General features: G+C 47.4%; 1 protein-coding gene across 2 annotated transcripts; it reads left to right on the top strand.

The window, feature by feature from the left end:
• Positions 1-90: 90 nt before the first annotated feature.
• Positions 91-13,392, top strand: SERPINB8 (serpin family B member 8). Of its 2 annotated transcripts, none has more exons than XM_066246783.1 (7): positions 91-354; positions 2,359-2,536; positions 3,799-3,936; positions 5,415-5,532; positions 7,479-7,621; positions 9,348-9,500; positions 12,013-13,392. In XM_066246783.1, exons 2-7 carry the CDS (start codon positions 2,369-2,371, stop codon positions 12,415-12,417), a joined length of 1,125 nt encoding a protein of 374 aa, XP_066102880.1. In that variant the 5' UTR covers positions 91-354; positions 2,359-2,368; the 3' UTR covers positions 12,418-13,392. The 2 variants fall into 2 exon arrangements, with proteins under 2 accessions (XP_066102880.1, XP_066102882.1); XM_066246785.1 differs by lacking the exon at positions 91-354 and adding an exon at positions 752-849.
• The last annotated feature ends 2,684 nt before the right edge of the window (positions 13,393-16,076 follow it).

Raw genomic sequence — 16,076 nt, 5'->3', positions numbered from 1 at the left:
GTTAGTTATTTCGTGTCTGTTAACCCAAGAAAATGAACCAATCCCCCATCGGCGGAAGCCTTCCCCAAGCGCCCACAGAAGGACGGGGCACACTGGCTCTCTGCGCTGAGGCCTGGGCGGGAGGGTGCCACCGGGCGAGACTCAGGCCCCTCGGGGCTCCAGCCTAGGAATGCCAGGCAGAGATTGCACTGGCCGGCGCAATCTCGTGCCGCTGTGAGTCATCAGCCGGAAGCCTTGCCCCAAATCAAAGCGGGTGGGAAGCATCCACCAAGCCGGACACGCAGCCGCGGCGGCCGAACAGGAGCAGGAGCAGCGGCCGAAGCAGGAGCAGCAGCCGCTGCCGGAATCTCCCAGGTACCGGGCTGGGAGGCGCTCGGTGCTCGGGTTCCCACGCGGCCCCTCCGGCCGGGAGCTCCAGCGGAGCGCGGGAGAGAGGCAGGGAGGGGGCAAGGCAAACGTCATTCGCTAGGCGAAGGAAGAGGAGGAGAGGACTAGGCGGGGGTGGGGGGACCGGACTGATGCTGGGCTGGGGTCGCCGTGGACCAGCCGCGCGATCCGGAGTGTGTCCGCCCAGGCTGGGGGCGTGGGACCCGAGCGCCGGAGCGCGGCGACCCGCCCTGGGTCACAGGTGGCCCCGCGGTGGGAGGGACACCGCGGCCTGCTGGCGCCACTGGAGTGCCCTTTGCCTGCAGGCGGGAGTGGCAGCAACCGGGTGGGGCGGTGTCGCGGGAGCTGGGCGGGCGGAAACTTCGGGGAGCTGAGTGGGAGGGACCGCAGGGAGCGCGGGCAGCCTGGCGCGCTGATTGCCGCCCGGCCTGGAGTTTCCGCGGAGCCCCGGGCAAGTTCCAGGTGTGCTGGGGGCTGCCACCTCCCGCGCAAATGCCTATCGCTCTGCGATCCAGCTCATTGCCCCCCACCCCCCGCATTACCTTCTACTCTCCCCCCTTCCCTTCCTCTCTCCCGCTCTGACTCCTTTCTTTCTTCCTCCTACCGTCTGTCCCTTCCTTCCTTCTTTTTTCGATTTTTCTCCCATTCTTTGACTTCTCCCCCTTTTTTTCATATGGTCTTCTTCATTGGTTGCTCTCCCTCAACTTGAAGAAGTGCCTCCCCACCTACCTCCTCGCGCGCAGCGCAGGCGCAGAAGTTAATGGATGTGACTGAGTCTCACTTCCCAGCTACTCTGCCCTGCGGCTGAAGGCCCTGCTCCCTCTCCCTGCTGAGGCTGGTTCAGGCCCAAACTGCCTAGCAAGTTCATTACCACCGTCCTGCCCTCCTCCCGCCTCCCAGCTCCTCTGGGCCCCTCACCCCCCCCCCCCCCAGGTGTTCTTCCTCTTACTACCTGCACATATTGGACATTTTCCAGAACGAGGCGACTTTCTTGTCTTCTGCCTCCACTGTACTTTCTGAGTAACGTCATTCCATTTGCCTCGAATGCCCTGGAATCAGGACGCTGTGGCTCCCAATCTCTTCCTCCAGGACTCCTGCTCATCTTGAGTAACCTGCTGACCAACTTCCCCTGGCTGTCTCTGTTCCCGGCACCAGTGCAGTGTGTGTTCCACACAGCTCACAGGGAATGTCCACTGTCCCCATTCCGTGCTGGCTCCTCATAAAACTTTTTGTGGTTCGAGGCCCCTCCTCAGCATTATTAGCTAGCTGTCTATTAGGAGATAAACGGTAGCATATGAAAACATTTAACAGTTTATTTGAACAAAAAATCCGTTTGAATCCAACAGCTTCCAATCTAGCAGACAGGAAGGTGCCCGGAGGGGTTGTGCTAACTGAGCGGCTTTTATAGGCAGAAGGGAACAGGCCAAGGGAGTTAAACGTGAAAAAAAAAAGGAGCCGGTTGGTTATTCAAGTTACTTTCCTTTGATGCCTGAAAACAACCAAAATTTATTATCTGACAGTTCTGGAAATCAGAAGTCTAAAACAGGTCCCAAGAGTTCCTTTTATTTATTCTCCCTTGGAGGCTGTAGGACAGATCAGTATCCTGGAGGCGGCCTGCATACCTTGGCTCCTGGCCCCGCCTCATTCTGACCTTTGCTTCCATCGTCACATCTCCTTCTGTGACTTGGACCCTCCTACCTTCCTCTTAGAAGGATGCTATGATTCCATCGAGCCCACCTGGACCATTCAGGAGAATCTCCCCCATCTCACGATCCCTACCTCACGCACATCTGCAAACTCCCTAATGCCACCTAAGATAATGTAGTCACGGGTTGGGGAATCAGACATGGATGTGGGTATCTTTGGGGGGTGTAGTTATTCTGCCAACCACACCCAGCATCCATGGACAGGGGACTAGGTGATGTAACAGAGGTTGGCCAATAAGCTTTCTGCCTTATGCTTTTGATACAGACCTCCCCTGATGGATGATCTCAAGGAAGCAAATGGCACTTTTGCCATCAACCTATTAAAAATGTTGGGTGAGGAGGACCACTCACGGAATGTGTTCCTCTCCCCCCTGAGCATTTCCTCTGCCCTGGCCATGGTCTTCATGGGGGCCAAAGGAGACACGGCTGCCCAGATGTCCCAGGTAAGTGTGCCTGTCACTGAGGAACGGCAGCATGCTTCTGTTTCTGCTTCCACAGAGCTGGTCTTTTTGGATCTTTACACCAGCTGATGTAGGCCAGTGTGGTTGGTGGGTGGGAGGGGGGACATGGTGGTGATGGACAAAGGGCAGATGTAAGTAAAAAAGGTAAATTGTACAAGACGAGGATTTTCCTCTTAGTGTTTATGGAAGAAATCAAGTCATTGCATCATTTTCTCTGGATAAAAGCATCAGTACATTACAGCAAAATTGTATCTTTGATAAGTAAGGAGAATTATAATTCTGTCCCACAAAAAGCCACTGATTTAAACTATATTTTAATTTTTTGCTAACACATTTCAGTCGAAATGTAGCTACATCAAGCGAGTTGATTTTAGTATATGATTGTGTGTAAGTGGATGGAGTCACTGAAGAGAGTATCTATTCTGATTGCTCTGAAGTGGCTTATTTGTGACCTCACGTGTGACATGGAATAGTGGAAGAACCTGAGGGAAGAGGTCCTTAATCTCTTGGTGTCTTAGTTTCTCTGACTGTCTTGTGAAAGCGTCCTAGAAACTTGGATATGCTTGTCACTTTGCCACGCATGTCAGAAGTGCACAGAAGCGTCCCCAGTCTGCAGTTGAACCCACTGTGGATGTTTCTTCCAGCTCACAGAGCCAGGTTGGGGTTGAGGAGACTGAGGCTTTGGGCAGGGGTTGTTGGGTGATATAGGGACAACCTGAGTTCTCACTCTGCTTTGACATTTAAATCCCGGGCTGTGCGGAGGACTTCTGTAAATCTGCTGATGAGACATTTTCATGTTTATTTCTGTTCATTCTTGTAATTCCCTGGTCAGGTTAGATCCATCCCTGCTACCTTCTGTTCTGTTCTGTCTCCCACCTGAGTTTTCATCCCCTGCCTTCCTGGCCAGGGTAAATCTGGGAGGGCAGTGGATTATACGTGGGGGGGGGGGGGATTTGGCCACCCTGGGGGCATTTGGCAATGGCAGACTGGTTGTCCTAATGGAGACCTGCTGCTGACATCTACTGGGTAAAGGCCAGAAGTGCTGCAAAGTATCCTGCAGTGCACAGGACAGCCCCCACAATGAAGTAACTCTCCCAAAATGTCAGTAGTCCCAAGAGTAGAAACTTGTGCTAGCCAGTAAGAGCAAACTCCATTTCAGGTAGGCTCCTCTGTAGTTTCTCAGCGCAGGGATTTGTTTGGAGGAGCAAAGTGGCATTGTTAAAGTCCACACGTTCTGTCCCCAGGCCCTGAGCCTGAACAACGCCGGAGACGTCCACCAAGGCTTCCAGTCACTTCTTATGGACATTAACGGATCTGACGACCAGTGCTTGCTCAGAACGGCCAACAGGCTCTTCGGAGAAAAGACGTGTGATTTCCTTCCGGTAAGTAGCACTCACACATTGATTGAAAAGAACGTGAACATAAAATAGAAACTATTGAGGAACAGAGAGAAGGTGTAACTCTGATGCCTTAAAAATTGGCCTAGAGTTATATAGTCTGTCAAGATTATTTTGAATTTTATGATGGCTTCTGAATTATGTCCTTTTTAAGTTGTTTCTGGTACATTCCTCCTGAACATCAGTCTCATATGTCTATCCATCCTCCAGCACCCACCCCTGCCTCTCCCCCTTGATCTGAGTAGTTCTTATTGATTGCAGCGTATAATTCCAGGGCTCCCTAGTCCAGGGAAAGAAAGCCGGCCACAGTTCAGTAAGTGAGGTCCAGAAATGATGCTATGTAATTATACAGTGATGCTATCTTGAGATGAATGAAAAGACTAGGGCGAGCCTGGCCATCTTACTGGCCAGCGGCTCCCTGAATTCTTCTGCGAGTTCAGATTTATCCTGTGCTGCCTGCTGTGGGGAGCTACCCCGTGGAGGTTGCCTGCTCTGAGCATAAAAACCACTGGGGATGATTGTGGCTCTTTCAGCACCTTGCACCTGGTGAGGTCTTAGGTAAGCATGAGGACTCTCCTAGTTAACCGATGTTCGTTTTGAACATCAGTGTGGTCTTTGTTGTAATTAGGACGTACTGAGGACACAGGGAGCCACCCTTTGTTCTTTTCTTGGTTGCGTGGCTCTTCTCTCGACATCTTCTTTCTTCTGTAGAAGCTAAACTGGGTGAGAACAGGAGACGGGGGAGGTGTCCATGGCCGGGCACAGTACATCCGCAGCCAAGCTTTTGGGAGGCGAGTTAGGTTTGGGTTTATGTACTGCACACTGGCCCTTCCTGATTGGACCCCACCTTGAATCTCGGGGCTCACCTCCTGCCACTGTGTCTTTTCCTCCTACTCCCTTACACACTCACACACACCCATCTAAGCTGGTCACATTCCACTCCTGGAGGACTCTTGATAATCCAGTTCTACCGTGGAGCCTCCCAGTCATTCTGCAGATGGGTTTCAGACACGGAGGCTCGTGCTGGTGATGCAAAGATGAGTAACAGAAAGTCAGAAGGCGTAGTGGGGGGGGGGGGGGAAGGGGGCGCAACGACCAAACAGAAAGTCCCCATGGAGTTGAAGTGTTTGCTGGGCGCTCATCCTGGGCTCCCGGGTGCATGCCTGCTGCTGGCCACGCTCTCAAATGTCTTGTGACCGTCTGTGTGCTTATGTCACTTCTATCAGCAGACTGAGAGCCACTTCAGGTCTCATGTCACGTCTTTACCGTGGCATCCGGCACCGAGCTCAGGGCCAGGTGCATGGTGGGCGGTCTGCGCATTCCTGTTAATTGCATGGATGGGTCTTAAAGTGAGGGGTGAGCTGTGCTCCCAGTGAGGCGAGACGCATGTCCAGGAGAAAGCAAATGTCTTCACACTGAGGGTACCTGGCTGCCAGGGCCCATCAGGTCTCTTGCATCTGTAGGCCTTTAAGGAGTCCTGCCGTAAGTTCTATCAGGCCGAGCTGGAGGAGCTGCCCTTCGCTGAGGACACCGAGGAGTCCCGGAAGCACATCAATGACTGGGTGACGGAAAAGACGGAAGGTGAGAGCTTTCTTTTCAGGGGATGTGGCAAGTTGTGAGGGAGAGGGCAGGAAGGCGGCCTGGGGTGTGCCCTCTGCAGTGTGGCTGCTGTGACCCCAGAACCGCGGGCTGTGTGTGTGTGTGTGCTCACTGCGTTTGCAGGCCGGCCACGCAGTTCTGTGATCTTTCTTGGGCACATCAGAACCCAAAGTGGTGATTTCAGATAAATACGTACACTGAGTGTAAGGATCGCAGATGCCCTCTGTGGATTGTGTTAGAAAATCCCGCAATGCTTCCTCTTGGGGGCCCGTTTATCTTCCAGCTGGGAGGCCCCTTGCCCTGCTCTAAGGGCAGAAGGACATTTGACTAGAGACAGATGGGATGGGGTCACCGCTCACGTTATCGCACCATGGGAAAGGGAGCCTGTCTGGTTTCATCCCTGGCTGTCCCCTTCTTCATCACGGGCTGTGACCTCTCCTGAGCTTTCTCCAGATCCAGGAGCTGCAGCTGGTGCGCAGTCCCCTGCCCAGACCACAGTCCGTCCCAGGGGCAATGGCTCCGCCTGCTCCTGACTGGAGTACAGAGCAAAGGGGAGTGCTCTTAAGCACTCTAAATAGCTGACATGTGATTTAGAGACCTCCAGGGAGTGGGGAGTTGAGTCTCGCATCTCTGCACGCGCCCGCCCAGCACTTGTCTTTCCGTTGGTCAGTCTCCGTGGCGCACCCGCTGTGGCCGGGCAGCAGCGGGATCCACGATTGTGCTGACAGCCAGTAAAATAATGACCATTGGAAGGGCGACCGCGTTTCCACAGGTGACAGGTGCAGTGGTCTCTCGCTTTCCAGGTGATGGAGCAATCTTGTCACGGGGAGCTGGAAGCTTCTTCACAACCTCACCGTCCTACGCCTGTCACTTCCCTTCCACCCACCAGGCTGACCACCCACATGTTTTCCTGGACTGTTAGAGCTGGGGGGACTTTGGGATCACTTGTCCTCGCTCTCACTGGACAACTCAAGTTGGGCCCCTTCATTGCATCCTCCTCATTCCTTCACCCCATTCATTCCGTTCAGGATGCCGGCCTTCTCCCGTGGACAGGGCTGGACTGCCCATGCTTTGGAAGGCTCTCCCCAGCTAGATGACATTGGGAGGTTGACATAGAGCAGCGATTCTCAGCCGGCACCAACTGCCAGGAGGCATTTGGCAATGGCCGAGGACATTTTTGGTTGTCACTGCTAGGCCACCGTCCTCCAATGCACAAGACAGTCCCCGCAACAAAGAATTATCCAGCCTAAACTGTCGGCAGCGGCATGGCTGAGAAACTGTGGTGCCAAGGTTGAGAGGCGTACAGTTAAAAAATCAAAACTCTTGTATTATTTTCTCAGCTCAGTCACTTGCCCCCTGGAGGCGAGCTTAGCAGAAAAGTCAGGCAAAGTCTCTGAACCTGAATCCCTACCTCTGTAAATTGAGGGCAAAACCACGGTTGACCTGCCTGCTTCAGGATTGCTGTTTAACCCTTTGAGTAGTGAGTTTTTTTCATGCTCACTGACCCCTGGGAGTGAGTTTTTTTTTTTTTTCTTCAAAAGATGAAGTTAGTTCTACTTACAGTTTTATTAACTTAAAATCATGTTTGTTTGATAACCAATTTATGGAACCAAAAAGAGCATACATTTGCCTTTTTTGAATGTTGCCTTACACATTTTTAAAATAATTTTTTTTTACTCTGTAGGGTCAGGAGGTACGAGGTACGAGGACGTACATGAATGTTCATACCACTCAAAGGGTTAAGGACCCACAATACCCCATGGGGATGCACAGCTCAAAACATCATCCCCCTGATCCACCAGGGGCCGAGAAGCCATAATTCCATTCTAGCTGTCAACTAAGCTTCGATGTTCTGTGTTGTGGGGATTTTTGTTAAAGAATGTTTATACTCCCTCAAGTAGCAATAAACTTCTCTCATGTTCTTACAGGTAAGATTTCAGAGATTCTGGGTGTAGGCACTGTTGGCCCACTGACGAAGCTGGTTCTGGTGAATGCGATCTATTTCAAAGGCAAGTGGAAGGAGCAGTTCGACAGAAAGCACACCAGGGGGATGCCCTTCAAAGTCAAGCAGGTAGGGACAGAGCATTCAGAGACCCTGCTGCTGTCTTAAAGTGACACTCTGGGAAAGGATATGAATGGGACAGATCAGTAAATTATTTCACGCTATCTTGATTGTTAATCCATTTCTGAATGTATTTCATGCTCACTGTATCTCTGCTATTGGAAAAAGGACGAGAGAAGTGAAAATAATTTTTCTATTGATAATTTCCAATTTTTCATCCTCAATCAAGTTGACCTTCTATCCCTGGTCATATTATTGCAATTGAAAGGAAATTTCTTCTAAGCCCTGGAATGATTCTTGTGCTATCACTGTCTACATCTACACAGACACCCTCTTATGATGTCAGTGATGATTGTGCCTGTTTATTGCCTTAGAATCTGTGGCTATACAATTCTAATCACAAGGGAAAAGTGTTAAGAGATGTTGAGGCTATTTATTTAAAAAAAATTTTTTTTTTGTATTTTTCTGAAGTTGAAAATGGGGAGGCAGTCAAACAGATTCCCGCATGTGCCCGACTGGGATCCACCTGGCATGCCCACCAGGAGGTGATGCTCTGCCCATCTGGGGCGTTGCTCTGTTGCAACCAGAGCCATTCTAGCACCTGAGGCAGAGGCCATAGAGCCATCCTCAGCGCCCGGGCTAACTTTGCTCCAATGGAGCCTTGGCTGTGGGAGGGGAAGAGAGAGGCAGAGAGGAAGGAGAGGGAGAGGGGTGGAGAAGCAGATGGGTGCTTCTCCTGTGTGCCCGGGCCAGGAATCAAACCTGGGATTCCTGAATGCCAGGCCTATGCTCTACCACTGAGCCAACCGGCCAGGGCCAAACTTTCTTTTTGATCTTTTAAAAATAAAAATGGTACATATTCATGGCGTACAAGATGCTGATTTGACACACATAGCAGACTCATTACTATGGCAAACCTAACTAAATAGCTCCTCTCTGTTACCGTCTTGTGTATGATGAGAACCCTTGAAATCTACCCTGTCAGCAAATTTCCAGTATTTGATACAGAGCTGTTAATTATAGCCGCCCTTCTATATATCAGATATCCAGATGTACAAGCCTAGCACTGAAAATTCTTTTCTCCATTCCCTTTTGAATATGATAATGATGGGGTCAGCAGCTATTAGCTTGGAATTTGACCTCCATCAACTTGATAAAAAAAATATTGCACCAAGATTTAAACCTCTAGAATACATCTGATACACACTTTAAAAATGGTGGGCCCTTCATATCTGGTTAAGGTTTTGCCTCCAGGAAAACCAAAGCTGTAAAACCAATGTTATAACTGAGCAACTTTTCAGAATAACAGTGCAACTCCCTCTGGCCTGCACCTCTTCTCAACCTGACCCTCCAGCCTGAAGGCCTGATATTAGTTACTTCTCCTCACAGCTTGGAAAAATAATTTTTAATTTTAAGGTTTCTGGAAGTGATTCTTTATGCATTTTCTCAAAAGAGAAAAAAAGCCCCCACAACTTCCAAAAATAATGCGAGAGTTTTATGTCTGTCTGTCTTCGTCAGTTTAGTCTTTCTCACCTGGTTATAATTGATCTGCTGGGGCACGAGCATGTTGTACTCAATACTAATATGTAATCATGAGGACTTTACATCTATCTGCATAAATGCACAGAAGTAATAATTCTTTTATATGGAGCTCGGAGTTCTGTGAATTAGACACATTTTTAGCGAACTGTGCTTATTTTCCAGTCATCTGATTTTAATTTCATGTGTTTTGTAGGAGAAGAAGACAGTGCAGATGATGTTCAAGCAAGCTAAATTTAAAATGGGCTTTGTCGAGGAGGCGCAGAGCCAGGTCCTGGAGCTGCCCTACGCCGGGGAGGAGCTCAGCATGGTCATCCTGCTGCCGAGCGGGGACACGGAGCTCTCGGAGGTGAGCCCTGGGCAGGAGTCCCAGTGTTCGGCCTGAGCTCCTTTCTTTAAGTCCGTCCACCTGATGGCCGTGGAGGAGTTTTCAGTGTCAGGTTTATTATAAAGAGTGCTGGATGAGCACCACGGTGTGTCTTTGGTGAGGATGTCTATGCATCTCTCTTGAGTCTATATCTAGGAATGGAGTTGTGGTTAAGGACAAGTGGTGATGAAGCTTAGAAGAGAAAGTCCCGAGAATATAAGAGCATTGCTCTTTATTCTGAAGGGAGGGGTTCATTGAGGGCCCAGTAATGATTGAATGGAAGTACTGGAGAGGATAGGATTGATCTGGGCAGTGTTCCTCAAACATTCATGTACATTTGAATCTTCTGGGGACCTTATTCCAATGCAGGTTTTGAATCGGGGCTATGGCCTGAGACAGTTGCATTTCTAATAAGATTCCAGGTGATGCAGGTGCTCGTGGTTGGTCATGGACTACAGTCTGAGTAGCAAGAGTCTGAAGTGCAGGTGAGGCATTTACCTTAGACAGAAGGGAGACTCCCCTTCCCATGACAGAAGAGGGACTGAGTTCAAGAAGAAGGTGAACTTGTAAGGTGGGTCGTGCAGGACCAGCAGCGTGCTGGTTGTGTGGGTCCCTGGGGAATGGAAGAAGCTCCCCTGTGTAATGCTTGCTGATTTCATGGTGTAAGTACCCCCACATGGCTAAGTTAGGGTACCCAGGGTTTAACAAGGGACTCGTGCCAGATGTACGACCAGCTCCCGCACACAGATGCACAGGATGTTGAGGGTGGGGCCTGCCTGCTTTCTCTGTGGAGTCAGGAAGCTGTTGGCACAAGTCAAGGACGAGATCTGACCTGGCTACTTCAGGAGATGTCGGAAGCCGATCAACGGCTGCTGGTTGACAAAGTCACAGCAGAGAAAAGGTGCAACAATACTTCCCCCTTTGACCTTTTGAAATAATTTGGCCTTTTATTCCCCCTTTTCTGGGTGTGTGTGCTATCATTGATGGCACAGGGATAATAGCACCGTGCTTTCCCTGTAGATTCATAGTAATTTCTTTGAAAATGAGACAGAGGTGTGAGTTCCACAGAAAAGCCTGTTAGCGCCTTTGCCCGGGCTCATAGACATAAGAGGCTGGCTATGATATCCCTCATAAAGGGTTAAGTTTGTAGGAGAATTCCTTCTTATTAATCATGTTAGAGAAAATAGATTGTGACTTATGAATAGGTAGGAAACAGTAACTATACACAGAAGCACCTTTCAGCCTTCACTTAATTCATTACTTTACCTCCCTAGCCTTTTCATGTGGTAGAGTAGAGAAGCTTTCCTTTCTTCTTGCATACCTGACCTGCAGGTGGTGGAACACTCTGAGAAAAATAAGTTAGAACTTAACTAGTGTATAATTAGTAGATAAATAAAATTTGACTAGACAATAGGACATTAGGTAAGGTAGAATTATTAATCAGTACTGACGACCTTTTAGAAGTTTGTGCCAATATTATTATTGCTGTTCAAGCTATTGTATAACTGTATTTAGAATGACTTACCACCTGATTTATAGCCTATGGAAATGAATTAACTGTTACCTAGAAATATGTAACCAAAGTGAAACAAAAACAATTATTAATCAATGTATTCTGAATACCATGTGATTGTAACTTAGTGTGTGTGTATAAAAATAAAGCTAGACCAGCATTTGGTAGAGATGCCTGGCAGTAAATGCTCAAGAGAAAAAAGAATTCGGCTCTCTCACTCGATTCACGCCAACGCTGTCTCTTCCTGTGGGACCCCTGGATTTCCCCTGGGGCTGGACCCCTGCAAGGAGAAAATCAGGGGAGCCCTGGAGTAGAGCTAACATCCAAATAGCTGTCACTGGGGAGGGACACTCACCTGGCCTCCAGGTGGCAAAGGGAAGGGGAAGATGCAAGCCCCTTCTCCCTCCTTTATTTTTCCTTGTAGATAAATAGAAAGGGTGACGGGTCTTGGAGGCTTAGGAGCTATCTCCAGGGCAGGCACAGAGCGAACAAGGATGCTGGAGGAGCAGTCCTGCTGAGTCGCCCATTTCTGCTCTGCTTTCCCCGGAAGCCACGTCTGGTCTCCCTTGCCCTTCAGACGACCTCTGATGTCCTCCTTTCACAGCTCAGAGTTCTGAGCCTTCCTCTGTCTCTTGTCCACAGTGCCTCCAACTCACAGCAATGTGTATTGCATAGAATATAATCAGTTGGTTAGGAGAAGGTTCTAAACTAAAACATTTGAAATGAATTTGGTACAGGTGGTTTAAAAAACTCCTCTCCTTGTCTCGGGTGTTTTCTTGCTGTTTTACTCTGGTTTCCATAAAACAGGGAAAAGGTGAAAATTTGAGGGGACATCTGGTGTGTTTATGGGAGGGACGATCTCAGTAGATTGTCTTGAACCAGAACTCACCATCTAGTTGCATGTCATGGGAGAACGGGGGAGGGGGTGCACACCAGGCTGTTGCCATCTGGATCTTCGTGTTTGACTTTTGGTTATTTCAGGTGGAAAAAGCACTGACCTATGAGAAGTTCAGAGCGTGGACGGATCCAGAAAAGATGACCGAGGATAAAGTGCAAGTGTTCCTTCCCCGATTAAAGCTGGAGGAGAGCTACGACTTGGAGTCTTTTCTTCGAAGTTTAGGGATGACTGATGCTTTTGAGGAAGCCAAGGCAGACTTCTCGGGAATGTCAACCAAGAAGAACGTGCCAGTGTCCAAGGTCGCCCACAAGTGCTTTGTGGAGGTCAACGAGGAGGGCACGGAGGCGGCCGCGGCTACGGCTGTGGTCAGAAATTGCCGGTGCGCCAGGATGGAGCCGAGGTTTTGTGCCGACCACCCGTTCCTTTTCTTCATCAGGCACCACAAAACCAAGAGCATCCTGTTCTGCGGCAGGTACTCTTCGCCCTAGAGAGGCGCCCCTTTTCCTGCTGCCGCCCCCGCCTGGATTCTGATGCCCTGTGACCCAACTGGTGCAGTGTGTGAGGGCCACAATCAAGTGTGGGCGCCTGCAGCGTCCCCGCGCGTCTTTACCAGGTGTTCCACAGCCCCGAGGGTACAGGAGAAGGCGGTGCTCCTTCTCGAATGTTTGGGAAGCTCCTCCCCCTTCATAGACTCCGCTCTCACCGACCTGTCGTAGATGGCCAGCTGTCCTCAAAGTCTGTGCCCACTGTTTGTGTCTCTAGAGCATGGCAAGGGTTGACAGATAAGTGCTCTCTCTCTGTGCCCTTCTGTCCTGCCGTGAGCTCACAGATCACTGCGGTGCCCACCGCCGCTGCCAGGCACACCTGGATACGTCAGTGTCCAGGTCCCTGCACGCAAAGCCGGAGTGGGCACTGCACAGGGAGCACGACGGCCACCAGTGTCTCGGGACAGCCGAGACAGGTGCTCCCTGGTCAGTGTCCCACAGACAGCCCTGCACGCCCCTAATGACAGTCACTTCTTCAGCTCTTTTGGCCATAAACCTGATACGAGTTCAGAGGCTCTGCAATGAGCTCCAGGACTGAGGTTGGAGCCAAATCTCTGAAACCTGCCCCGTCCCCTCCATTCCCTTTGCTTCTGAAACACACACACAGCCGGGAAGGAACCCTCCCCCAGTGCTGATTGGAAGCAGTGACCCTCTGGTGAATTGGATGTGGTCAGACATGGCTCAAGCACCACGCCCCCTGCTTAGAAACAGACCTCCCTACGTCATTTTCTTTTTCTGATTAAAATAAATTCGTGTTCTGGCAGCAGTTTGGAAACTATAGAAAAGTATACAAAGAAAAATTGTCATCCAAAGTTCCACTACCCAGCAACCACTACTGTAAATAATGATACATATCTTTTGCTGTTCTATGTATACAAAAAGAAATATATAAACATATCAATAAAAGTTAATCATGTTCTTCTGTATCTTATTTCTGTCCTTACATACTATAATCTATCTGCTCTCGTCCTTTTGATTTACAGTAACATACTTATAGTCTTGTCTGTTCCCATATATATTGTTCTCTTTATGCCCTTAAATGCATTTCCATTTATTTGTTTTTGACCAAGTTGTATTTTTGTTTGTTTGTTTGTAGGTCCTTGTAGTATGTCTTAGTCATTTTTCTCTAGAGTAGAGAAATACCGTCACTTTTTATAGTTCGATCTTAGATATCTTTGGCTTCCCTACAAACTTCACTATTATGGTTCACATCTATTTTTATTTTAATCAACATATTTTCTTATATGATATTTTAAATTGTTTATTTTTCATCACTATTATCTTATTTTCTTATTTAAAGTGTTTGCTGTAACAGTTCTGCTTCAAATGTTTAGGTTGGTCAATTTAGTATTTTTCTTACTCAAACATCTGGTTTTTGGCCTGTAAATTCAAGTTGATCTTGGGTTATTAGAGATAGTTTGCTGATAATGGTTTGAGCAAGGCTTCAAAGTCAGGTCATTTTTATTTTTTGTGACAATCCTACCCAGTTTGATGATTCACATTTTTTGTCAATCCATCAGGAAAACCTCATGGTCAAGGTTGAAACTGTCAAAGGCTACTCAATTCAAATCTGTTTATTTCAACTCCTCATCTCTGCCAGGCTTTTTAAATGTACTGATGTAACCTCCAGGATGCTAACCCAGGTGACAGGCTATTGATTTAGGGTTGTGTTCTGAGGGAACACGGCCACCAGGAGCGGAGGCAGGGAACCAGAAGACCTTCTCCAGCCTGCCTCCCACTGTGGGTGACAGGTGTCCCCTTTCCAGGTGGCAGCCGTGCCCTGCCTAACATGAGTTCAAGCAGCATCTGCTTCCTACAGACACCTTGGTTGTCTTGTTGCTTGGTGACTCTTATTTTTTTATTGTTTGTTTGACTAATTAGTTCCCAGAATCCTTGTTTCTCTCTTGACTAATTTCTCTAGAGCTAAGTTTTGGGAAAAGAGTCAAAACTCCTGCTTTGTGCTATCTTTGCAGGACATTGAATCATCTTTTTAATGTTTCTGCCAATATGTCAAAGCAAAAAAAGTAAAAATAGATTAAAAGCTTATTATTTTTTTATATACTTTTTATTTTGGGGTGAGAGGAAGGGAGATAGTGAGGCAGATTCCTGCATGCACTTTGACTGGGATCTACCCAGCAACCCTTATCTGGGGCTGATGCTAGAGTACTGAGCTATTTTTAGTACCTAAGGCTGATGTGCTCAGTATTACTGAGCTATCCTTAGTGCCAGGAGTCATACTCAAACCCATTGAGCCACTGGCTATGGGAGGGAAAGAGGAGAGAAGGGGGAGAGATTGTATGGGAGAAGCAGATGGTCATTTTTCCTGTGTGTCCTGACCAGGAATCAAACCTGGGACATCCATACTCCAGGCCAACGCTCTATCCACTAAACCACCTGCTAAGGCCAATAAAAAGTTTATTTTACCATACACTTATAGGCCTGTAATAAATTTGAATTTATTCTTTAAAAAATAAAAATTATATTTTTTAATCTCCAGGTTAAAAAAATGTCCGTGAATACCAGATCTTGGCAAAGATCAATAGCAACTCTCATACAAGGCTGGAAGGAGCAGAAATTGGTAAGACCGCTTAAAAAACAATGTGGCATGACTCAATAATGTTAAGCATGTCCACATACCATGCCAAGATATTCCATTTCTGGAAACCTTAGAAAAACTATTTTCAAGAGGCATGTAGAATAATGCTCATAGCAACATTGCTCAACAACAACAACAACAACAACAACAAAAAAAAAATAGGACAAATGCTGAATTATTAAAATGAGTAAGTCATGTTGCATTCATGCAGTGGAATGAAGGCCATTGCCCTACTCAGCTCTGGGGTACCATCCACACGGTTGGCACATTTCATACAGCACATAGGTTGCTGGTGTCTTCGGGAGGTCATTCAAGTTTGTGCAGAATACCATATATTAGGCAAAATAAATTAATCACAGCTACCACTATAAAACATAATGCCAACCAAAAATAACAAGTGTAAGTTACATTTGCATAATTTTAAACAATAGGCAAACTGATTACTAGGCTGCATATGTGTGTGTGTGTATATATATATATATATATATATGGTAAAATTATAGAGAAAAAAGGAATTAATGCAAAATGTAGAATAGTATTAAATGCAGGGCAGGAAAAGAATATGATTAGCTAGGTCAGCAGGGAGCTTTAAAGTTATTCATGACAATCTGTTTTTTAAGCTGGGTAGTGGATATTAGATATTTATTCAATTTACTGTTAACCTTTAAATATACATGTATGTAAATCTGTCACATTATATGCATGATACCTTTAACAATGAAAAGAAATTTAACAAAAGAACAGATGAATCATGGTGTAATAGGATGTGGTGAGAACCACAACCAGCTAAGAGAGATAAGACTAAATATTGGAAATTTAACAAACTCAATATAACATTCCTATTAAAAGACAGAATCTTCTAGATCGGAAATGAAAAACAGTATTTTGCCAAATATAGATTTCAATTAACATTTCTCAAAGTGGCCCAAAATATAAACATGACCTAATAGGCAAAGATTTATCAGATAAATTTAAAAGGACATCAGTAGTCAAGTGATTAATAATA

This window comes from Saccopteryx bilineata, chromosome 11, assembly GCF_036850765.1.
Source record: "Saccopteryx bilineata isolate mSacBil1 chromosome 11, mSacBil1_pri_phased_curated, whole genome shotgun sequence".
NCBI classification, from domain to species: domain Eukaryota; kingdom Metazoa; phylum Chordata; class Mammalia; order Chiroptera; family Emballonuridae; genus Saccopteryx; species Saccopteryx bilineata.
The sequence above is the reverse complement of the archived record's forward strand: the minus strand, read 5'-3'. Positions and strand labels throughout refer to the sequence as shown.

Excerpts from the sequence above, each read along its gene's own strand:
- SERPINB8 (XM_066246783.1), top strand. The coding sequence starts at position 2,369 with ATGGATGATCTCAAGGAAGCAAATGGCACTTTTGCCATCAACCTATTA. Across the intron at positions 2,537-3,798 it reads CGGCTGCCCAGATGTCCCAG|GCCCTGAGCCTGAACAACGC; the intron begins GTAAGTGTGCCT and ends TTCTGTCCCCAG. Across the intron at positions 3,937-5,414 it reads AGACGTGTGATTTCCTTCCG|GCCTTTAAGGAGTCCTGCCG; the intron begins GTAAGTAGCACT and ends TTGCATCTGTAG.